Consider the following 26493-nt stretch of genomic DNA (forward strand, 5'->3'; position numbering starts at 1 on the left):
CCCTGATACAAATTTGTCATGATTAACGGTTACTAGAATTGTTGCATGCATATCTAAAGATCAAGAACGTACTGTCATCAAATCCCCTGATACAAATTTGTCGTGGTTAATTTTTTCTTCTCTATAAAATAATATATGATGGACGAACCTTGTCGTTTTAAACAACTAAAAGATACGCACACTAAGTCTATAGGTTCCTATTAAAGGTTAATCTAAGGTTTATCTAAACGCCGAAATAAAAGCGAGCTGACATATATCGTACAACAAAGTCTTCACTTTAGGATTCAATAACATGAAACTACTTGATAATTTTAAACAAAATGTACTTAATGTGTTGCGGTTTCAGAAACAAGAACAAAATTATGTAGTTTTTCTCCTCAGTGTGGAGATTTATTGGACGTCGGTCTTTCTAGTGCAAAACCAGACAACGTGCTATCTACGCTCTGTCCACCACAAGAAATCTAACCGCAGATTTTAACATCGTGAGTTACCGTTGGCCAAACGGGGGGACTCGAGAGAAGAAAATAACTCTAGAAAATAGTTACGCACGAAATAAAAGCAGCTTTTTCCTAGATCATATGAGTATAAACAGGCAATGGGTTAATGCGCTTATTAATGTGTGGATTTGAGGTGGGTATAAACAGACCATGGGTTAATGTGCTGATTGAGGTGGGTATAAACAGGCCATGGGGTAAGTGTGCTGATTGATGTGTGGATTTCAGGTGGGTATAAACAGACCATGGGTTAATGTGCTGATTGATGTGTGGATTTGAGGTGGGTATACCAGGCCATGGGGTTAGTGTGCTTGTTGATGTGCGGATTTGATGTGGGTATAAACAGACCATGGGGTTACTGTGCTGATTGATGTGTGGATTTGAGGTGGGTATAAACAGACCATGGGTTAATGTGCTGATTTATGTGTGGATTTGAGGTAGGTATAAACAGGCCATGGGGTTAGTGTGCTGATTGATGTGCGGATTTGAGGTGGGTATAAACATACCATGGGTTAATGTGCTTATTGATGTGGGTATAAACAGGCCATGGGGTTAGTGTGCTGATTGATGTGTGGATTTGAGGTGGATATAAACAGACCATGGGTTAATGTGCTGATTAATGTGTGGATTTGAGGTGGGTATAAACAGACCATGGGGTTAGTGGGCTGATTGATGTGTGGATTTGAGGTGGGTATAAACAGACCATGGGTTATGTGCTGATTGATGTGCGGATTTGAGGTGGGTATAAACAGGCCATGGGGTTAGTGTGCTGATTGATGTGTGGATTTGAGGTGGGTATAAACAGGCCATGCGGTTAGTGTGCTGATTGATGTGCGGATTTGAGGTGGGTATAAACAGACCATGGGGTTACTGTGCTAATTCATGTGGGGATTTGAGGTTCCATGATTTGCTTCCTCTTACCGCCCTTCCACCACAAAAAAATAAAAAATTGCAGTTTGAATTTGGTTCCGTGGGTACATTATAAGAGTGACAGTCAAATCCAACTATTCAGTCTTACAAAGCTAGCCCTAGGAGATAGCGGTGGGTGTTGTTGACTACGTCCTTCTAGTCTATCACTCCAAAATGAGGGAAAGCTAGTGTAGATGTGCGCGAAACTCAACAGAACAAACAAATATTTGTGTATACGTTCAGAAGAATAGTACAGCATTATTTAGGTACATGCTTCAAGCAACTTCTAAACTTTTCGGACAGTAAAAACAATGAAACATCTTCGTGTAGCTTTTAATGGACTGTTTTTAAATGAATTTGATGAGAATTCAGAAATTGGAGTGAATAGCTTGATATTGAGTTTTTTACACTCGTAGCTATTGTGATTCACAATGAATGGTGATTGATCTTATTCTATGATATATGTTTTCTTTTAAGATAGTGATTGACCTTATTCTATGATGTATGTTTTCTTTGAAGATAGTTATTGACCTTATTCTATAATATGTGTTTTCTTTGAACATGATGATTGACCTTATTCTATTATATGTGTGTTTTCTTTGAAGATAGTGATTGACCTTATTCTATGATGTATGTTTTCTTTGAAGATTGTGATTGACCTTATTCTATGGAATGTGTTTTCTTTGAACATGATGATTGACCTTATTCTATTATATGTGTTATCTTTGAAGATAGTGATTGACCTTATTCTATGGAATGTGTTTTTTTTAACATGATGATTGACCTTATTCTATTATATGTGTTATCTTTGAAGATAGTGATTGACCTTATTCTATGGAATGTGTTTTCTTTGAACATGATGATTGACCTTATTCTATTATATGTGTTTTTTTGAAAGTGATGATTGACCTTATTGTGTGGAATGTGTTTTTTTTAAAGATGGTAATTGACCTTACAATGATTAATAATATTCTCTCACAAGTATGTTGTTTTTAGCACGGTGGCTCAATGTATTCTATGATACGCATCTAGTCTGTGAGTACAAAGACTGGCCACATTTTTTTATATCAGTGCCATCTTTGAAGATAGTGAGTGGTCTCTTCTGTGATATATATATTTTGTCTTCAAGAACCATGACCGACCGTATACCATAATAGCATCTCTTCTATAAGGATAGTGTTTGATTGTATTCTACAGTATGCATGATATTTTTGAGGATACTGTTGACTGTACTCTATGATATCTACGTCTTCTTTTAAAATAGTGACTGATCTTATCCTGTGACAAATATCTCAACTTCTAGGGTAGCAATTGACAATATCCTACTGTATGTATGCCATATTTGAGTATAGTGATTGACTGTACATTTTCTTTTACTACGGTGATTGGCCTTATTCTACGATATACAGAGGGTTGAGCATGTTATATTAAAACTACTTTTAATATGCAAAGTACCAAGTCATATCATAATCACAGCCGATTTAAACTCGCAATCGAATGACGTGTATCAACATTACATTTTACACTTGATGACGTATAGTAGGTAGTGTGAAATGTATCTTTTTTTTAAGAAAGGTATGTAACAACACTATTTTACGTGACATATTCATACACTCAGCCCCCCCCCCCCAGTGGCACAGCGGTATGTCTGCGGACTTACAAACGCTAGAAACCGGGTTTCGATACCCGTGGTGGGCAGATCACAGATAGCCCATTGTGTAGCTTTGTGCATAAATTCAAACAAACATACACTCAGATCACAAAGATGTGTTTAAATCGGAGATTCTAGAATTTCCAAAAATGGGATACTCCTTGCACTTATTTCACTGGATAACAAAGAAATGTGGATTAATTTGGAGTACTAAGCCATAAAAAAAGAGACCTGCAAGTCATGGTAAGTAAGCTAAAGTTCTTCGTCTTGTAACAGCTGACAAAGATCGTGGTTAAAACAGACCACGCGCCCCAGGCAACAGTATCTAACATAGCCAAGAAGAATATTCATCTGAAAATGTAACATAGATCAGGTGTACGCAGGTTGCTTCTACGACACACCTACCTTAAAAGCAACTGGTGAATGAAACGGTTATTCATGCTATTCCACGCGAAGACGTACTGGCCAAGTAGTCTGATGCAGCATCTATGGATTTCTGTGCAATGTGACTGTTGAAACAGGCACTGGGAAATCGTCATCCTCGTGTATTAGTATATTATGGAAAATTGCAGGGAAGAGGGGTGTGCTTTTAACCTGATAGTCTTACGACGAAGCCTTTGCAATGGAAACTGCGTTGTAGGGCTATTTTACTGATTCAATGTCGTGAAACAGAGCATGACCGGACGTGATAACATGGACTGTAACGACATAGTGAGGCTCCAAACAGACGTGAGAACATGGACTGCAACGACGTGGTGAGGCTCCAAAACCGTTTTAACAAAACGCACTCAACTCTGCAAATATCATTCTTGAAGATAGTAAATTTAGGCCGTTTACTATGTCATGTATATATGCTATGTTTGAGACTCTTGGTTGACTACATCTTGTGATTGCAATACTTCTTTAAAGATTGTTATTATCTGTATTCTATGACACGTTTGTCATAGTTGAAGAAATTATACGCATTCTATGATATGTATATTACATTTGATGATAGTAAATTATCATATTTCATGGTATGTATGTATTTTCTTGAGAATAGTGATTGGCTATATTCTATGGTATGCATGTATTCTCTTGAGGATAGTGATTGGCTATATTCTGTAGTATGTATGTGTTTTCTTGAGGATAGTGATTGGCTATATTCTATAGTATGCATGTATTTTCTTGAGGATAGTGATTGGCTATATTCTATAGTATGCATGTATTTTCTTGAGGATAGTGATTGGCTATATTCTATAGTATGCATGTATTTTCTTGAGGATAGTGATTGGCTATATTCTATAGTATGTATGTATTTTCTTGAGGATAGTGATTGGCTATATTCTATAGTATGCATGTATTTTCTTGAGGATAGTGATTGGCTATATTCTATAGTATGTATGTATTTTCTTGAGGATAGTGATTGGCTATATTCTATAGTATGCATGCCATTTTTGAGGATAGTGATTGGCTATATTCTATAGTATGCATGTATTTTCTTGAGGATAGTGATTGGCTATATTCTATAGTATGCATGTATTTTCTTGAGGATAGTAATTGACCGTATTCCAAGAGCTAAGACTTCTAACTTACGAAATTGTTTTCTTACAGATTAGTATTAATCGTGTCATATATTTATTTGCTTTTATTTTTTCTTGATTTCTAGTAGATCGTTAGTATAGAATGAAAAGTATATTAAAGAGTGATTCACTTATGTTATATAGAATAAAGGTCAAATAAGTCAAATAATTTTTCTTTCCCGCTTACGTCATTCAAAAGTGAAGTAAACTGAATCATAATAGAACTTTAATAAATAATAATATTTATAATTAGATCTAACTGTGACTATACGTTGGATAAAGAAATTGACTTTACCTATAGGACGTCGTCATGGCGTCACGAGGGATTTTTTTATCTCCAGTACCAGAAGTATAAGAGGAGGAGCCAGTTACGCTGAAACTTTAGAGCTAATTTGACGACATACAGAACTCGCGATCCACGCAAAAACCTAGAGCACCGCCTCACGCGCGATAAAATAGGACCTGTAGCTCGTGCCTGCAGAACGCGTATATTTCAAGAAGTTTAATTTCTTATTAACGGAGACATTGTCTGCTACTCTATCAGTAGAAAAGTGTTTAAAGTGGAGCTGTAATCAATGATGATGACCATTATTGTGACTGGTGTGTTACTTTTCGTCGTCCTGAACGGGACCGTAACAGCTAACGTCATTTTGCGAGATGCAGGTAAGCTAACTATATAATATCCAAATTTTCCAGACTTATGGAGAACATATAATTTAAATATTTTGTCCAGTTTTGCTGACTCATTTTACAAGGATGAAGAGTTATTTATAGAAACGTGCCTTACCTCAATTCAGCTTTATAAGGAAATACTATTCAGGATTAGTTAGAAAAAATGTCCGAATTGGGTAGTCATGATTGTCCAAAACTTATAAATTCTAACATTACTTGGATGCTTTACGAAGGGACGGCAGCTATGCAGGTTACTCATTATTTCTGTAGAAGGTAATTGTTTTGTTTTCTGAAATAATCCGACCCCAGTAGCATAGCGGACTTAAAACTCTAGAAACCGGGTTTCGATACCCCTGGTGGGCAGAACTCAGACAGCCCATCGTTTAGCTTTGTGCTTAACTACAAACAAACTGGAATAATTCAAAATTTTTCATTGTTAACATGATTGACAAAAACTGACGATCCGAGTGAAAAAAAAAAGAGTTATAGCGAGAAAAACTGTTACTTCTGGTAACTTAGACTGTGGCATTTTTGAACAATATTATATGTTTTATTATTCTAGAAATGTTCACTATTTTGTAAAATTTGAATGTAAACCACATTTGAGATAATTAACTTTGCCAGTCCAGGCAAAACTTTAATTGAAGTGGCTGACGAAAATCTAAAATTCAAACAATTTTTTAAGAGTTATATTAGTTTTGAATTAGTTTTTAAACGTACAAGAGCCTTTAATGTCAAGGTATGTCAACGTGTAGATCTTAGTTTCAGATCTTTATCGATTAAATTCCTCTAAGGAGGAGTGGCTCATTTTCCTCAATCAGTGTGACACTTTAACTGCTGTAAAGAGTAGTGTCTCATTTTCCTCAATCAGTGTGACACTTTATCTGCTGTAAAGAGTAGTGTCTCATTTTCCTCAAACAATGTGACACTTTATCAGCTCTAAGGAGGAGTGGCTCATTTTCCTCAATCAGTGTGACATTTTAACTGCTGTAAAGAGTAGTGTCTCATTTTCCTCAAACAATGTGACTCTTTATCTGCTCTAAGGAGGAGTGTCTCATTTTTCTCAAACAGTGTGACACTTTAACTGCTCTAAAGAGTAGTGTCTCATTTTCCTCAAACAGTGTGACACTTTATCAGCTCTAAGGAGGAGTGTCTCATTTTCCTCAAACAGTATGACACTTTAACTGCTCTAAAGAGTAGTGTCTCATTTTTCTCAAACAGTGTGACACTTTAACTGCTCTAAGGAGGAGTGTCTCATTTTCCTCAATCAGTGTGACACTTTAACCACCTATTAATCACTTGTTAATTAATGTTACGACTATTTTCAAATACAGCTACCACAAATCAAAAATATTTTATTGTATATCTAACTGAAACGGCCGAGATAAAATATTTCAATTATCATTTCACACGTGACTTGATAGAGTTTGTTTGTTTGTTTTACAGAATTTCGCGCAAAGCTATACACGAGGTTTGCCTGCGCTAATTTTGAAGTGACGGGCCAGAGGGAAGGAACCTAATGAACACCATTCACCTCCAGTTCTGGGACTAAGTGGTTTTGATCGTTACATTATAACACCCCATGGCTGAAAGCACGTTCGGTTACGGGATTCGAACTTCTTAACTACCAGGCCATGCCAGAGCAGTAATCATTCTGAACCTTTATAGTTATCAACCTGCCGTGGGGTAATTATATTTTCAGTCTTCATACGATATACAACTGTACATACATAAATATGTATTTCCATACTTTCTCAAGATGAAAGCTCATCTTCAAGTATTATATTATACAATAAAGCATTTGTTAACATGGGTGTCCACAGAAATTTTACAGGAAGGGCAAAGTTTTCCGGGGGAGAGTAATGTGAAATTGTAAACTGAAAAAAAATTTCATATACATACGCTCAATGAATAAAGAAATAATTATGTTTCTCATTTTCCAGGAGGGGTTGGTCCCCCTGCGGACGCCCATATTTGTTAACGTAAATGCCAGGCTTACGTTGAAAAGAAAAACAAAACAATTTTAATATAACAGAAGAATAAATATTGTATTAGAGCTCTCGCGATTACAAAAATATATAATTGAGTAATAAGTATCTTGTAGTCGAATCATAATATATTAATCGCCTTCCAAGTGGATCTAGCCCAGTTGGGGTTATAATATGTTTACTAACAGTCTTGAATTTCGCAAATATCTGCTGCTTAACACATTACAGAAGTTCTGTATCAATATATTCCAGTATAAAAAAAACATTCTTTTAGCGATAAAACAACAAAAAAATGTGACTTTAAAAAACGGTTTTCATAGAATCACTGTGCTCAAAGCTTGGGAAAATTACATAAAACAAAATCATTTATAACATATAACATCTAATAACCTAAAATTTCATAAAACCAAAATATGTAAGTATGAAATCGTCCTAGGCAGGACTGTTGGCACAGGAGGTCTCTTAACTTACGTCACGTTGCAGGCTTGCTGCTTCACTAACAAGGAGATGATGTGATCTCTAAACGCTTTTCTCTTATCTGCTGGCATGAATCGTAAAGTACGAAGCAATGATGAACAACTGCTGCAAGAATAAGGATGTTTTGGATTACACTGATTTTAGGTTCTCCACCGGCATCTACCTTGAATTGTGACATGGGGATTTTATGTTCTCCACCGGCATCTACCTTGAATTGTGACATGGGGATTTTAGGTTCTCCACCGGCATCTACCTTGAATTGTGACATGGGGATTTTAGTTCTCCACCGGCATCTACCTTGAATTGTGACATGGGGATTTTAGGTTCTCCACCGGCATCTACCTTGAATTGTGACATGGGGATTTTAGGTTCTCCACCGGCATCTACCTTGAATTGTGACATGGGGATTTTAGATTCTCTACTAGCAACAAAAGGAATAAAGAATGTTCAACCAATAATATTAATGACATGTTTGTTTCTCTCTAACTCAACTTTCACAGATTTGAAGACCACAACGCAGATGAGTTGAAAATGAATAACGAAACAACTTAATATATAAGCAACATTAGCGTAAATACAAGATGTGTTGTGCAATTATTATGATGTATATGTTTTTTTACAAGCTGGCGTACAATGATTACACTTGTCATAAGACATTAGTATTAGGCTTATAACATTTCTAAACAGTACATTCTCTATCTAGAGTATATGTGATTTTAATCCATTAAAACAACGACTGGCAGAGGTTGGAAAGGCAAGCTGGGCAACATTATCAACAATCCAATATGATATATGCTACTGAAAACTTAGGGTATGTTCAAACAATAAAGAGTTACATTCGGTATTAGCTGTACTTAGTAAATCATAAGAATATTTTCTTAACCTGAGGTTTATCCAGAGAAAAATAAAATCAAACTAGCTTTGGTCAGTGCTACACTTCAATTCGACAAATTAGGGTTATGACGATCGATTTCTAATGTGTAGCAATAAAAAAAAAGTATGTTAAACTCTCAGACGATAGATCTGGTTGTTTTATTTTGTTGCAAAGCTACACAATAGGCTAGCTGCGCTCTGTCCATCGCTGGGGGCTCGAACTCCAGATTTTAGTGTTATGAGTTCGTAAAATTACCGCTGAATCACCGGAACATTAGTTGATATATGTAGTTTTAAAATATTTCAATTAGAATTGCATTGTTAATTTAATTGTTATTTTTTACTTGATAAAAGTTAATTAACGTAATAAATTGTTAGCTTGTCAAGCCATAAACTTGTAAATATACACTGGAAAGGTCAACGAAAGAATACAAAATGTTATAATGTTGAACAACGGAAATGTGTAATTAGCATACGACCTTATTTTGGATTGGCTAGAAAGAGAAAATAGTGTGATATTATGGGATGTGTCGAATCAGGTGTAGGTCTACAAATCACAACGTATTTGGTTTCAGGAGAAGAAAGGAAAACTGTAAAGCGGCTTCGAAGTGATTTTTGTTTTCCAGTGAGTGTTGTTACAAACTTCTATCACGTGGGTGTAATAATGGAATATTAGTTATTTAATCATATTTCTGCTAGCATTTAAAGCTAGAGGGTAGTATTTCATAAGTGAGCTTAAGCCTAACTTTAATTTTTAGAAGTAAATAATTATCATGTAAGGCCTAGAACTATAGCTGTCATTCGATATTGAATAAAACGTTGGAGTTCTTTGAAAGTTGTATTATCCATATGAAGTTGGCTGTAAATTGTTATTGCCACTATATTGTGGGACTGACCTTTGTCTAAGGAAAGCTAACCATAGAAATGAGTGATGGTACGCCCCCCAGTGGTACAGTGGTATGTCTGCGGATTTAAAACGCTAGAAACCGAGTTTCGATACCCGTGGTGGCAAGAATACAGATAGCTCTTATGTAGCTTTGCGCGAAATTCAAAACGAAACTAAATGATATATAAAAAATTCGATAACCTTATGTTCAAGAGTGCGTCTCATGAATGCAGAAACTACAAGATCTTAGTTGATTTTGTTGAATGTTATTGGTATTTTATATGATATGTTTTTACGTTAAAAGCGACGTTTAGTGGTTTCACTCGGAAAATAATCACACGGAACACAATGCGTTAAGTATCTCTATGTTCCAAACTCCAGACTTTTCCTAATTTTGCCTAGGATGTTTCTGATCACTAGTTTCTCAGAAAAGAATTAGTACAATTTGTTTGTTTATAACATAGCCACACTGGACTAACTGATGTATCCACCACGGGGAATCAAGCTCCAGATTGCAGCTTGCAAAGCCACACTGGACTAACTGATGTATCCACCACGGGGAATCAAGCTCCAGATTGCAGCTTGCAAAGCCACACTGGACTAACTGATGTATCCACCACGGGGAATCAAGCTCCAGATTGCAGCTTGCAAAGCCACACTGGACTAACTGATGTATCCACCACGGGGAATCAAGCTCCGGATTGTAGCTTTGTAACTTCGTAAAATTATCGCTGATCTATCTGGAGACAGAAAAATTTGAAATTTGTACGTGACTTATGATATTCAAAAGTTACTGAAACAAAAACTAATAGATATGCAATGACAAAAAACGAATGTTTGCATGAGTATGAGCAGTATAACTTGCGAATTCAGTATAACTATAAGTTGAAAACTTAGTCAAATCACACAATCCATTACATGGTAACAAAAAGAAAGAAAGTTCACCTTTATCCATAGTTCAGGGATGGGCAAAAACCAATAGATATGCAGAGAAATAAGTAATATTGCTTTCACCCGACGCTTCGTTTAAGCCGTCCATAATTTAGCATTGTAAGACGAGAGGGAAAGCTGCTAGTCATCACCACCTACCGCCAACTCTTGGGCTACTCTTTTACCAACGAATAGTGAGATTGGCCGTCACATTATAACGTCCACACTTCTGAAAGGGCGAGCATGTTTGGTGTGGCGGGGATCATATGTCTCAACTAACAGGTTTTGTGTGTTGGGCAGGATTCTTTACAATAGGTGTCTGTGAAACGGAAGAAGGCAAAACAGTCCACATTTCATGCCTTCTTCTAAAAACAATGTTCCCCTTCATCAATGGATCCTGTCAGCCCTTCCCACAACTAACTCCTCATCACTGGGAGACACCAAACCCATGAACGGAGTTATGATGACAGTACATTGTGTTTCCGTTATTTATGTCAGTTTTTAATTTTAATATTGTACAGTATAAAATACCGTATAATATTATATTCAAATAAATTATCTTTGTTTACAATATGAATGGTAAGTTACGAAGGCTGGGAACGCATGTCCATAGTAATAATGTTATAAATTATTCAATATACGAACGAAGCTCTGAGAATGTATCTACTTCGTATACCGAGCTGTTACTGTATTTAATTACTAATATTGATTATTGTAATGACTAGTTTAACAATACTATTATATTGTTGCCGTCTTAGATTACCTTCGATTACTATAATTTGAAAGACATTGTTTGTTTTTTAATTTCGCGCTTAGCTACACGAGGGCTATCTGCGCTAGTCGTCCCTAATTTAGCAGTGTAAGACTAGAGGGAAAATTTGAAAGACTTTCGAAAAGGCGTAAACTCAAGCGTCTAGTTAAAAAATAAAAATAAAGTGGTTTGTCGTCTTTCTTTAATATGGTTTCCATCCAGTCAATACTGAAAACTTTAATATAAGGATAGGATTTGTTATTAATAATTTTCGAGTTGCTGACTTTTGGCTATTATTTTTTGAGTTCTCTTTTCAAAACATTTTTATTGACAGTGAAGCCGTAACATTGCAGGAGTATGCTTTTCGTTTCAGAATCTTACCCAGCATTCCTATCTGGCGATGTAGCGAATAGAGTACCTCCTCCTGAAAACAAACTGTTGTGTTTAATCATGGGCGTAAACCCCTACTTCTGCCAAAATGAAGGTAGGTTTTCAATATATATATACTTACAAACTAATTCTTGGTCAGTTGTGTATTACCTGTTAACTCGGCTTCGCTTGAATAACAATGTGAAACAGTCAATGTTCGCGATCATGTATCTTTGACGTTTGTTCTTTTAAGGTAAAACACTGAAAGAATAATTAGTTCACTCCTCATCATGAGCAGCCGCAGAGGGGCAAGGGGCACTTGCCCCCTGGAAAATAAGAAACATATTCATTTCTTTATTCTTTCATGATATATATACAATATAATTTTGCTTTAGAATTTTCTCCTCCCCCCTGAGAAATTTCTGTGGACGCCCATGCCCGTCATATTCAAAACCAAAACGTCACAGAAAACAATGCTGTGTCCGAGAAAACGAAGCAGTGCAAATATGCCATAATAATAGCGTAGTGTATCAAATCATGTGTAATATACGTGGAGGCACATATGTAGTGGAAACTGTAAGACCTTTACACGCACATATCGTAATATAATGATAGCGTAGTGTATCAAATCATGTGTAATATACGTGGAGGCACATATGTAGTGGAAACTGAAAGACCTTTACACGCACATATCGTAATATAATGATAGCGTAGTGTATCAAATCACGTGTAATATACGTGGAGGCACATATGTAGTGGAAACTGAAAGACCTTTACACGCACATATCGTAATATAATGATATCTTATATAAACATGAACAACATAAAACCGTTCTAGCAGAACACGTCCTACGAAAACATAGAACCTAAAAAATAAATAACCAAAACCTATTTACAGTTTCTATCTTACAACAAACCAAAGATGTTAAATAGAAAATACATAGGAGCTATATTCACCAACGAAGAAAATCCAAAAATAAACAGACAAACGATGATACTCGTAACTAAACTTCCATTGGAACACATCACATCCAGCACCCTTAATATTATAACCTGTAGGTTAACATTTACGTACACTAGCATATAACACAGTCTTATTACTGCTTTTCCCTAATGATATTCTACAGACGAACCTATATATTTGCAACTTCAACAATAAAATATGCAATTGTAGTTTTTATTTCAACACAGTTAGTAAAGTTTGAAACTTTCAACTCAACGTTTTGTTTTTCAACCGCTTCAATTTTTAATTAATTAATATTTTGTTTCACGTAAGTAATATATGGCAAGTAGTAATATAGTAATATTAATACAATCATAAAACAACAATAATATTATAAACATTGTTAAAAGAACGTTACAAAAGTTTTGAACAATAGAAAAGTCACGGTAGTTTTATAAGTTAACGTATCTTTCCACATCAAATAGTTCTTGTGCCAAAAACAAAACAGTTGCTTATTTATCTCAAGAATTTATTTCATGAAATTCCTAAACGATTTGAACTTCTTTATTTCTGTTTTTTTTTTCACTGCTTCCACATATTTTAGGCTATTACCATTGCTTCAGTCCTTTCGCTGGTTCATTATGTGACAAAAAAATGCTTTATTATGAATAAAGATAAGGAAATAACCCTTTGGCTTAAATCTCACGATCTGGGGAATCTTGAAAAATCCATTTGTGTCATCCGTTGCCCAAAAATATCTTACCAATTTCCAGAAAAATTATTAATTAATGACTCCAGAATCCAACAGAAGCTCATTCTCTCGTTTATATTAATCCTAGCAAGCAGGTGTATCTTCATGAAATTAAAGATGCTACCAGTATTGGAATTTTCACAACTACTATATATATATATACTATTTTTGTACAAATCAATTGATTCTGAAACTAAATCAAAAATAATGAAAATTTATAAATAGTCATAGGTACATTAGATTTTCAGTTGTTGAAATACATTAAATAAGTCACACGATAAAACATCCCCTACAAGTGCTACAATACCAGTAAAAGAAGACAAGAGTGGCGATTGATTAGAGTGTAGAATGATGGATTAGATTGATGGATCTCCATCATTCGCGTCCCGTTAACGCAAAATATATCACTCCGCAATTTGAGATTGCGATTGCGTTATAAATGTGCGGGTCCAGTTCTTATATTTAGCAAGATAAGCGTAACTCAAGAGTTGGAGGTGTGCTGCCTGATATCTAGAAGTATATAAAAGATACACAACAATACGTTAGCTACGAAAATATACGGGTTCTTGATAGATACAAGAATCACTCGTTGTTCCAAAGTGTCTGTTGTGCAAATTAAACAATTGGCTCTACCGATGGTTTAAGTTTCAAGAGTCCAGTTATCAAAATAAAAAAGACAAATCATTCCTTGTTAAGATAAGCTGGTAAAACCATTCTAATGTTCAACTATGCTAAATCCATATCGTGTGTTCAATATTTTGGTAGTTAAAAAATGATACTTATAAAGTTTATAAGTTATTGAACGATACATTGTTGCATTCTTCTAGAAGAAACCTTTAATGAAGACTTTGCAGAAAACGTGTACAGAACCGGCGGACTACATAACATCGTGGAAGAATCCATGGGCAGGAAAACCTTTACATCTTGTCGAGGGCTGGCTTGCAAGCTGTAAGAATTAAATAGTAGTTTTTCGTTATTTCAATAGCTTTGTATTGTTTTAAAGATAATCCAGATTGAAAAAAAAACTCTCAAAAACAAGCACGAAATCTGCCTGTAGGAAATACTTGACTTGTTTTCAAGTTAAGGCGTTGCTGAAAACCTGGCGAGTGATATTTACATTAACTCCAACTCTCATGCTTGAGGTTACACTATGTGATGCTTACAAACCTGGCAAGTGATATTTACATTAACTCCAACTCTCATGCTTGAGGTTACACTATGTGATGCTTACGTATCTGACCAGTTATTCATTTTGAACATGCTTTATTTTTTATGTAGTTTTTAGTGATGTTTACACGTACACCAATGTTTGACTAGCTTTGCGTTATTTTCCATGAGTATTATATCAGTTTAAACACTTTGCCAAGCCTGTGTTAAAGTTGGTTTTCATCATTGGTCGCATAGCGTTTAGTGTTTAGTGATAAATCATTTAGCATTTATTGATCTTTAAATTAAACGTTAAAACCAAACCCCTTTTCAAATACGAATGTATATATATATATGATGCTTTGCTTGAATTATTATTGAATATGTGTTGCTTAGAATCGAATCATTTTAGATCTCAGTGAAGTATCATTTCACGGTTTCAAGGTGTTTCACGGTTTAGTAAAAGATGAACATGAACATGAATGTCGTATAAGTAATGAACTGTGCAACTTTTATATTCTCCTTCAAGTTTTGAGACCTAAAAGTGGCATAGGTAACAGGAAAGGTTCTAGTCACACAACAACCATAATTTATACTGTTTATTACAGTAATTAAAACGATACAAAAACTGGGATAGTAAGGCTCGGCGGTGATCTAGTAGCACATTAATGCAAATTGTAGGCCATTGGAGTCACGAAACTGATGCCTGACTTTTCAACTGTCCAAGCATTACGAAAACTGGAAACATGTGGCTTCTCTAGAAGGCCGTAAAAGAAAACAAATTGGGTTAACATGCTTTATCAAAAAAGCAAAGCCGATTATATTTTTAGTTGATGGAAGAGAAAAAAACATAAGTTTGATGAAATACTTTTAAGTGTTCTGTTGTAGGAGTAGTATGAATGAAATACATGAATAAAAACGTGTTTTTCAGCAAGTAGTTTTAGGTTTTTAATTTAACAAAATGTGTATCAAAAAATAATAATCTTCTCAACGTTGAAAATTATTATACTAAATCAATAAAATTCGACAATAATTTAATCAATACGCATGAGTGATATGATATATCACAAATTGAATGTAATCCGAACGTTTAGGAATCAGTCAGAACTTTGACCTTGCACAAAATAAAGGTAATTAATGACTATATAGTAATCGCTGCGGTCACACAACTTATAAAATCAGGAAACATTGAAGGCTAGTGTAGATTTAACTCTTCCTATAAGGCTGGCATTATTTGTTATACACATACATCAACCCTCTCAGTGTAGTTTTAACTATTCCTATAAGGCTGGCGTTATTTGTTATACACATACGTCAACCCTCTCAGTGTAGTTTTAACTCTTCCTGTAAGGCTGGCGTTATTTGTTATACACATACGTCAACCCTCTCAGTGTAGTTTTAACTATTCCTATAAGGCTGGCGTTATTTGTTATACACATACGTCAACCCTCTCATTGTATATTTAACTCTTCCTGTAAGGCTGGCGTTATTTGTTATACACATACGTCAACCCTCTCATTGTATATTTAACTCTTCCTGTAAGGCTGGCGTTATTTGTTATACACATACGTCAACCCTCTCATTGTATATTTAACTCTTCCTGTAAGGCTGGCATTGTCTTTGTAATGAGGTGTGTTGATCTGCTGTTACTTGTTATAGACATACATCAACCCTCTCAATGTAGAGTAAACTCTTCCTTTAACATTGCTGTTACGTGTAAAAATAAAAGAAAGCCTAATTTGGTATTTAAATGTTTACTCTATGCAAATTCATTATATAATTATTTTTTGTTCAAGTTACCACATTAATCGCTTGCTTGTGAAATATATTTTGTACTTTTCGCAACTATAGTTCTTTATAAATGTTTTTGTGGTTTGTACAAGTAAATGCTTCCTGATAGACGTAATCATATTTACACCCGAAATATATAATGCCTTGTCGCTAGTCACTTAACCTAGGCAGTCTTTATTGTCGAAATAGACTAATTACTTGTACAGAGGTCAAAGTGGTGATGAAACAAAATGAGTAAACCAGTTAAATAACAAATATATATATATATTTATTGGACAGCAAGTGATCTACTGCATGCCATGACAAATCCAGTTTATCTCCACAATCCGAACAAAAAACTGGATTTTCATAAACATATTTTTGTTACCACAAGCACTGCATACTCCACATCACTTGTTATATGCTGTTTACTCAATCTTACTTCTCAATGACAGCAAGTCAACAAAGAAAACCTAGATAATGACGCATATTCCAAATATGTACAAGCAAAGACAACCTTGTGAAGTTTACTAACCACCCACCACACATAAAAACAATCTTATACAGATGATTAGTCGCACTTTGCTTGAACGATTTATATATGGTAACACAAAATCACTAATCATTCGACAATACATGTCGCCACGTGTATACTTACAGCTGTAGAGATGCTTATATATATATGTATAAAGCACAAAAATATGTGTGTCTGTCTGTTTGTCCGTTGCCCAACTACTCCTACGTCGCTGGGCCAACCTCAACCAAACTTTATGGGATGATAGTTTGGAACAAGGGGCATGTTATTGGGTGTTCAACTCTCCTCCAACTCCTATTATTGCTAGTATTGAGCTATTATATTTGACATAAGTTAACGTTAACTACATTCATAGCCCCCCAGTGGCCCAGCGGTATATCTGCAGACTTACAACGCTAGAAACCGGTCTTTGATACCCGTGGTGAGAAGAGCACAGATAGTCCATTGTGTAGTTTTGTGCTTAATTACAAACAAAGAAACAACATGATCTGTTATTCCAGATCATGAAGTGTTGTAGTTATAGCCCGGACTTATTGTTTTTCTTGCACTCAGTTTCTAGAGTTATTCTCAAAGGATATTATCTAGTTATTAAGAAAAACTCTTGGAACTTAATTTATTTTCACTGTTAATGTAGGCTGCAGCTTATATTATTGGGAGTCATTTGTGGTTTAAAAAAAAAATCTAACGATTTGGCTGTTTATTCACTTGAATGATACCTTATACACACCTGTTTAGCCCAGGCCAGAGACACTTATATAGTTAAAGCATAGCCATTCCTAATTTTGAATTAAACGTAGCACAGGGAAGACAATTAGTTGACAGTACCCGCCGTTTGCAGCTACTACTCATAGCCAGATAATGAGATTGCGTGTCACACACAGTTGGAAGTACGAAGCGTACATATCTCGAACCCAAGACTTTTAGATTCCAATTCCAATACACCAATAGGCCACACTCTGACCCAATCAAAAGGAAACACTCATGCTATGTCACACAAGATTAAAATAAAGGGAATTATTACAATTCTGTTGAATTGCGCTCGTTATTTAACTAATAAATAATCAGACTTATGATGTAGTTACTTATGCATTAAAATAATATTAAAGAGAAACTTCTTTACTTAGAATTTATAGTAACTTTGTGGTAAAAATGCTATTCTTACAAATGTTTTCTTTCCAACTCCGCGGGCATTCGTACAGGGTCTAGTTTTCTAGTTTATAAGTGATGAATAAAGTTATCTACGTGGTTGCGGGTGTGAATATCATAAATATACCCTTAATATTCAATGTTTTTCTTTTCAGTCAACTTCAAGCAGAAAATCCAGAAATTGTGAAACAGTCAGTAGACTTTGGTAAAAGACAGTTTCGTCCGGAAGATGCCGCTGCATTTTACAGTGGGTGGTAAAACTGTTGCCGTATAGAAGACTTATATGAAACTAACCAAAGTATATACATTTAAAATACATGTTTGTATAATTTGTCAATTAAAACAGATAAATTAATATATATATATATATATTAAATACACAGATGTCTCTCACTGATACTACGTATAAGAAATCAAAACACTCCAGGTCTTTAACTATTTAATTAAATGGATGTTAAAATGTTAGAATAAAATATTTATGAAGTCACCATGAAATGTGAGCTTTCCTGTTCTTTTGATGATGTTGCCTATCTATATAAAAACTTTTATTTTAAATAATGTCAATTAAAATTGACGTTTCTTAATATCGTTTCGCTGTACACACGCTAATATTTTTACTAAAAGTCAAGAAACTTAGGTTATCACTTTCTTTTTAACTTACTGGCCTGGAGTAAAATTTGACTTATTTAATCATTTCATTATCGAATGAATCTCTCTCAGGATTACTAAATATTTAACAATTATCTGAAAGGCCGCATAAAACATCTCATCGTAGAGAAGAAATTGGCTATTTTACAATAGAATCAATGCATAACTGTAGCTGCTCTTTCCGACAAACAATTTCATACTATGAGATCATAAACAAATGTTCTGATCGGGGATTTAGAATATGATATCTCTTGTGCTTTATGACATTGAGAAAAGAAAGGAATATGGATCAACTATGGGCATCAGGACCATACAGAATAGACCTGCAACAAGTGGTTTTCCAGCCGTGGTAAATTGTGGCTCTTTGAACAGATGAGATTCCACAAACGAAAAAGCCAGTGACAAATATGATCCACGTGTGACAAGCAACAAACATGGTCCACGTGTGACAGGCAACACTATGTAACATAATTAAGAAAGATCTCTTTCTGGAAAGAAGGCCAAATGAGTATGAGTTCCAGTCATCTCTTCTATTCAACCGTTGCATATGGACTGTGAAGTGGTTATTTATGCTATTACATAGGAAACAATACTAGTCAAGATGCAAGATTCAGCGCTTATGAATATATGTGTGACTGGATTATTGAATTGGGTGTTGTTCCGTACACTAGATGGCTTATGAAAAACACACAGGAAGTATTAGTAGCGTGTTTTGACATGATAGTCTTATGACAGAACCTTTTGCAATGTAAATTATTTTGTAGGGCCATTGCCAAGATGTGATGCTGTCAGATAGAGCATGATTGGATGTAGCAACATAGATATAAATACATGGTGAGACTTCAAGATCGTTTTGATATAGCATACTCAAGCTATGTAAACTGCTTCATGGTTCCAAACATGTATATTTTTAAAGGTAAACCTTCTATGAAATGTGTTCAATATGTGTGTCTCATTAAGAAAAACGTTCTTGCTTAAAATTAAGAATATCATTTCTCCCAGGTTAGCTCTACAGGGGCCACAGCTAGTGATGTTGGCTTTTCCTGAAGCAGAGAGCTCACATAACATGGTCATGATTGTGGAAGCAGCCACTGTTTTATTACAATGTGGACATGGCTATCAGCAACATCATGTCAGGAGATTCCACCTGCAGAAGTTCTTCCTCGTCAGGCCCAACATTAGGTACAGTCAGGCCAAAAGATCCCCAAAGTGTTTGGCTTTTCAGGGCATTCATAGTGGCATATAATACCTTGTCCCTTTCTGTGCAGGAATATAGAATATGGATAGTCAAACAAGCAAAGATGAACGTATGTGAAACCTTTGGCAAGTCCAATTACCGACAAAATAACCAAAAAGAATCGGTGATTCCATCATATATAATGAAGAGTCAGGACAGAAAAAGTGTGGTCATATGGATTCTGAGTAGTTTGAAGTTCAGCTGGACATGCAGGTTTAAATGTCGTGACAGCTCACCCACAACTACTAACTATTACCCTGATCAAGTGAAATTCTTACAGGTCTAATTGTACTGATCTGTTTATTAACTGTAGACTATGTATTCTTTGTACATGTGGACGTTCCAGTTTCCCAGGCTCATTGGATCTTGTACATTACGAGATCTCAGCTGTGTTGCCCATTGTTATTGTTGGCATGATGACAGGTAATATAGCGACCTGCATCCTTTCAACATTCTGCCCATCACTGTTTGATCCAATTAGACGGAAAATTGGTAAAAATGTAACTACTGGCTCCTACATAAGAAACCGAAACAGGCACACAACTTCTAGCTTCTGTCTGACCATAGACATCCATTAGCACAGACATGTCACTTCCACTAGACCCCCTTTCGGATACAAGATTAGTGCATTACATAAGTGTCTTCAAAGCAGCATCATGCAGGATGTTATTTTCTGCCTTCAACTGTATACTTACAGTTTTTATTCTCAAGTATTTTAAGTGTCCTTTGTACTGAAGTAATGTTAAGGAAACATTCAGTAAAACTTGTGCTTAAGAAATATTTCAATCTGCATAAATAAATCATGACAAAGGTTGGGTACACCAGGATTACATTTGGTATAACATTTAAGCTAGTGTTTGTGGATTTTACTTTCTACAGATAAGTTCACTTGCTCAGAAATATTTTAATATGAGCCAATCAAAAATATTTTCACAACTATTAGCCCTGTAGTGGCACAGTGGTAAGTCTGAAGGCTTATAACGTTAAAAACCGGGTTCCAATACCCGTCGTAGGCACAGCACAAATAACCCATTGTGTAGCTTTGTCTTTAACTCAGGAGGGCGCGAGCAATTAGGCTAGAGTCAATAGTGCAGTGATGCAAGATTAAACATTTTGATATATTTTTATTAATGTTTGTTTGAACTGATGCACATGAAAATGTACGAGTCTGAATCGCAATAAAATTAGACATTTTGATATTCTATTACGTTTTATCAAACACACTCTATAGTAGATGAACACCGATATAGAACTGATAATTCTAAGAAAAAAACGTTTATCTTTTAAAGTTTTCCCTTACACGTAATATTATTTCGTCAGTCATAAAAGAAATAAAGTTTGTTTGAAGTTAAGCACAAGATACACAATGGGCGATCTGTGCTCTGCCCACCAGGGGTATCGAAACCCGGTTTCTAGCGTTGTAAGCCCGCAGACATACAGATGTGCCACTGGGGGGGGGGGGTAAGAAAAAAAGACTGATAGATATAAACAGAATAACATTTAAGATAAATAAAAACCAGTAACAATTCATTGAGGACTCGACAGTTAAGAAAAGTCTTAGTTTTGGCTTATATTGTGTCATTTTTTGACTAATTTCTCTTCAGTGGTAAGTCTAAAAGCTTATAACACTAAAAACCGAGTTTCGATACACGTGGAGGGCAAAGCACAGATATCCCATTGTGTTGATTTGCGCTTAACAACCAAAACTTTTAAAGGGATGACTTCGCCTGACATCTAACGTTGAAAAAATTTTCAAGCGGTACAACGCTAGAATCCGGCAGAGCGCAGATAGTATATTGTGTTGCTTTATGCTACAACAACCAAACACTAACAATTAAACCAGAAGTAAGAATTTTAACCATATGTAAAACCATTGTTGTTATAATGGTAGTTTATTTCTTTATCAGATATTCTTATTTATCTGACAAACGATTTATTTTGTAAGTTTTTAGGAAACCAAACTGAAATGCAAAAAGCTATATCTGTAGGTTTGTTTGTTTTAAAGTTATGCATAAAGCAACACAATAAGTTATCTGTGCTCTGCTCACCACGGGTATCGAAACCTGTATTATAGTGTTATAAATCAGCAGACATACCGCTGTACCACTGGAGGTTATATGTGTATGAGAATTTTATATATGTATTAAAACGTAATTAATCATCTTTTTTTTTTTTACGCATATCAAATATAGTTTAGTTGTACTTCTGCCAGCAGTCTCTATTTAGGGTGATGTGCTAATAAATCAGCAGACATACCGCTGTACCACTGGAGGTTATATGTGTATGAGAATTTTATATACGTATTAAAATGTAACTAATCATCTTTTTTTTACGCATATCAAATATGGTTTAGTTGTACTTCTGCCAGAAGTCTCTATTTAGGGTGATGTGCTAATTTAATTTGCACAGAGTCCGTTAATAATATACTTTGCACAGAAAGGTCGAGAATAATGGGTCTGGCATGGCCAGGTGGTCAGGACGCTTGACTCGCAATTTGAGAGTCGTGGGTTCTAATCCTCATCCCACCAAACATTTTCGCCCTTTCAGCCGTGGAGGCGTTATAATGTGACGGTCACTCCCACTTTGGTAGAAGAGTAGCCCAAGAGTTGGCTATGTGTGTGTGGGGAGATGACTATCTGCCTTACCTCTAGTCTTTCGCTCCTAAATTAGGGATGGCTAGCGCAGGTAGCCCTCGTACAGCTTTGCGCGAAGTTCGAACCGATAATAATGTCATTGCAACCTGTTTTCATTTTAAACTTGTACTTCTATCAGTGAATATATTTATTGTTTTCTCTGTAAATTGTTGATGTATTTAAGGTTGCTTTATTAGAATATCTGATGAAACAAAAAAACGAAATCGTATTTTTTAATAATTGTCTCCGTACGATCTACTTAACAAGATTAATAAAATCAGCGTCTCAAGGATATCAAGCTAGTTTGTTAGCTACCTTATGCTACACTGTCACACGAGAGCGCATAATTTAGTGTGACGTGACAAATTGGTACACGTCACATGTTAACTGCTTAATGTAAATATACCGATATTTCCGGCTTCCCCTAATGATTAGACTGTATATTGTAACGATTAGTTTTATATCCATACATATAAGCCATAAGAGTTAATCAACAGTTTCCCTCTATAAAATATGAATCGTAAAGAAATAAACACGAATGATACGTAAAACACACCAGAAATGAACGCTAACACACTGTTTACCGAATTCGAATAGCGCTAATGTTAAGCGGAAAGTAAAAGGAAATATTATGCACTCATTCACACCTTCATTACGCATCAACCAGAACACCTTTCAGGTAAACACAATAGATTTTAGTTAAAGAAATGTGAAAAATGTGTCACACTTATTGTAATTATCTATCTTAGAATACCTTCGTCCCTCTCTGATAGACTGTGTGAAAATATACATTCTCAGCTGCAGGATCAAGTTTTTTTTAGGCACTGTGGACATAATTGAGACTTGGCTGAAACGGACTGTTCCCGCATGTTTCTAGAGGCCTTAGTGTTCAAGCCGAAAACGTTGTCCCTATCTAGAAACACACGGGAACACTCCGTTTCAGCCAAATCTCTACTATATATTTTTTTAAATATTATAGCTGGTGGCGGCATCTTTCGGGCTTCACATGATTATTAGTGAACAGTGACACCTAGCATTCCAATTTTGATAATGCTATCGTAAATGAAATTATTTTTCTTTAGGCCTTACTAGATGTGGTTTCTTAACACTTGGCTTATTTTATCTGTAGACGAAATAATTCAGAAACATACAATGCGACACTTCTTCCTTATTATAAAAACAACTCTTCTACTACCTTATTATAAATACAACTCTTCTACTACCTTATTATAAATACAAGTCTTCTACTACCTTATTATACAAACAAATCTTCTACTACCTTATTATACAAACAAATCTTCTACTACCTTATTATACAAATAACTCTTCTACTACCTTATCATACAAACAACTCTTCTACTACCTTATTATACAAACAACTCTTCTACTACCTTATTATACAAACAACTCTTCGACTACCTTATTATAAAAACAACTCTTCGACTACCTTATTATACAAACAACTCTTCTACTACCTTATTATACAAACAACTCTTCTACTACCTTATTATAAAAACAACTCTTTTACTATCTTATTATACAAACAAGTCTTCTACTACCTTATTATACAAACAACTCTTCTGCTACCTTATTATACAAACAACTCTTTTACTACCTTATTATAAATACAAGTCTTCTACTGCATTATTAAGAAAACGACTACTACCTAATTATGAATATAATTTTCCATTACTTTATGATGAATACAACCCTACTACTACCTTAGTACGAATACAACTCTATTTTAACATCTAACTGTCAGCTATCTTTATGATGAATACAACCCTACTACTACCTTAGTACGAATACAACTCCATTTTAACATCTAACTGTCAGCTATCTTTATGAGGAATACAACCCTACTACTACCTTAGTACGAATACAACTCTATTTTAACATCTGACTGTCAGCTATCTTTATGATGAATACAACCCTACTACTACCTTAGTACGAATACAACTCCATTTTAACATCTAACTGTCAGCTATCTTTATGATGAATACAATCCTACTACTTCCTTAGTACGAATACAACTCTATTTTAACATCTGACTGTCAGCTATCTTTATGATGAATACAACCCTACTACTACCTTACTACGAATACAACTCTATTTTAACATCTGACTGTCAGCTATCTTTATGATGAATACAACCCTACTACTACCTTAGTACGAATACAACTCTATTTTAACATCTGACTGTCAGCTATCTTTATGATGAATACAACCCTACTACTACTACCTAAGTACGAGTACAACTCTATTTTAACATCTAACTGTCAGCTATCTAGAAATACTATCATTTTGATGATTAAAAGAACTATTACATATTTGTAATGTTTTGAACTAGTTATGTTTTCCTTATTGGTTTTGGAGTGATAATTGTAAATATAGTTTTGAGCTCTGTACTTTTATTTATAAGACGTGAGTAAGCTGTCTCCAATCAGGTTTGTTTATTTCTCGTGTGCACCACTGAAATAACGGTGAGTTCATACAGTTATAAAAACGAAAACATGCAGAGTAAACAAGACTTACAAGCTGATTACAAAAACATTACATAACAATTGATTTTAATATTTCTACAGACATACTTTAATGATTGCCATTTCTCTCCAAAACAGAAATATTCTTTACAACTGGCTTTAGCCACATCATCAGCATTGTGTTATAACGTTGTTCTTTCATTGGCGGGTTCTTACTTAGTGAGATTAAAGACTATAATATCTGTAGGCCACGTTCGCAAATGGAGCTAACTATACTACACTAATGTGAAGAATCAACTTACTTGTACAAAGTAGCTCAGTATGCTCAATAGCTAACACATATCCAAAGACTTGACGAAAACACACTTACTGATTCACTCTACCGGCCAGAAACTTCTCAACTATCTTTTATCTCTCTCCTTAATTATGTTTTGGATACTTGACTGAACCTCGTATAGATAATATACATTCGAATGTACTAGAAAACTCTTCCGATAAACCTTTTTACAATTTTCTAGTGTTTTAGGCCTTATTTCAGCGTTGTCATTACGACCCGCAGCTCCCTCCTGCTAACATCAAAGTTATAACATAAAAATGTAGCTTATAAGCTATCTCCTCTGTTCGATTGTGAGAGCTCTTGAGCAATCCTAACACAAAAATAAAACGCTACACTAAACTGTCCATTCACCAAGTCTTTTTGGTGGTTTTTCTCTTGTGAGGCCCATAGTATACAGATGAGATGACACCTTGTCTCTTGTTGTCGCTGGTCATACTGTTGCTGAATGGGTTCTCTCTTGATAGGTACTAATCTCCTCAAATAGCCTCTTTTTACTTCTTTAATGCCCCTCCGCGTTTTTTTTTTCAAACTTGTTGTTGTAATTTCTCTGTATATCTCCAATGGTTTCAACAAACTTAATCTCGTGGTTTTCATTTTCACAGCTGATATTCAGTCAAAGTTTATTATATTTTCACCAAAATAATCTCATTTCTGACACCAGTGTTGTAATTCTTTTTTTTTCTTTCATTTGCGGATTATTTCAAATTAACTGCTGAAAATAATTCCAATGTCCAGTCAACGTAACAATAACATATTAGTTTATTTCTTTTTTTTAAGTTTCTGTGACATTGTAGTACTTATAGGTCACGTTTACAAACGACGCTAACTGCACTACAATAACGTAAAAATAAACTTACTTCCCAGCTGAAACGAAAACACAGTGTGACTGATTCACTCTAGTTGAAACAACTGTCTATCTTTAACCACTGTCTTTTAACTCTCTCCTTAACAATCTTTCTTGATTCTTCGCCGAACTCAGTATATATATAATCTACTAGAAAACACTGATGTCAATCTTTTGAATTTTTAGGTGCTCTAGGCTTATCATAACTTCATCGTTACGATCTCTAGCACCCTCGAGCTAACATCTAAATTAAAACATTAAGAATTTAGCTTATAACAATTATTTAATAATTGAATATAGTCTTTACCAAAGAAAGATAATTCACCCATTTACATTTCTCTTCAATACAGAAACATTCTTAATCAAGTAGCTTTTTTTTTCTAATGCAGAAAAACTTTAAAATTGCTTTCAACCCCAGTTTCAGAATCATTCGTTATTGTTGATTTTACTCCCTTGAA

The 26493-nt window shown here is 34.9% G+C and overlaps 1 protein-coding gene across 1 annotated transcript; it reads left to right on the plus strand.

The window, feature by feature from the left end:
- The first annotated feature begins 5092 nt into the window (after positions 1-5092).
- On the plus strand, positions 5093-18190 carry LOC111087683. The gene is made up of 4 exons (XM_022395172.1): positions 5093-5279; positions 11567-11677; positions 14084-14204; positions 18009-18190. Exons 1-4 carry the CDS (start codon positions 5192-5194, stop codon positions 18109-18111), a joined length of 423 nt encoding a protein of 140 aa, XP_022250880.1. The 5' UTR covers positions 5093-5191; the 3' UTR covers positions 18112-18190.
- The last annotated feature ends 8303 nt before the right edge of the window (positions 18191-26493 follow it).

Source organism: Limulus polyphemus, unplaced genomic scaffold (assembly GCF_000517525.1).
Source record: "Limulus polyphemus unplaced genomic scaffold, Limulus_polyphemus-2.1.2 Scaffold2474, whole genome shotgun sequence".
In the NCBI taxonomy this organism is placed as follows: Eukaryota; Metazoa; Arthropoda; class Merostomata; order Xiphosura; family Limulidae; genus Limulus; species Limulus polyphemus.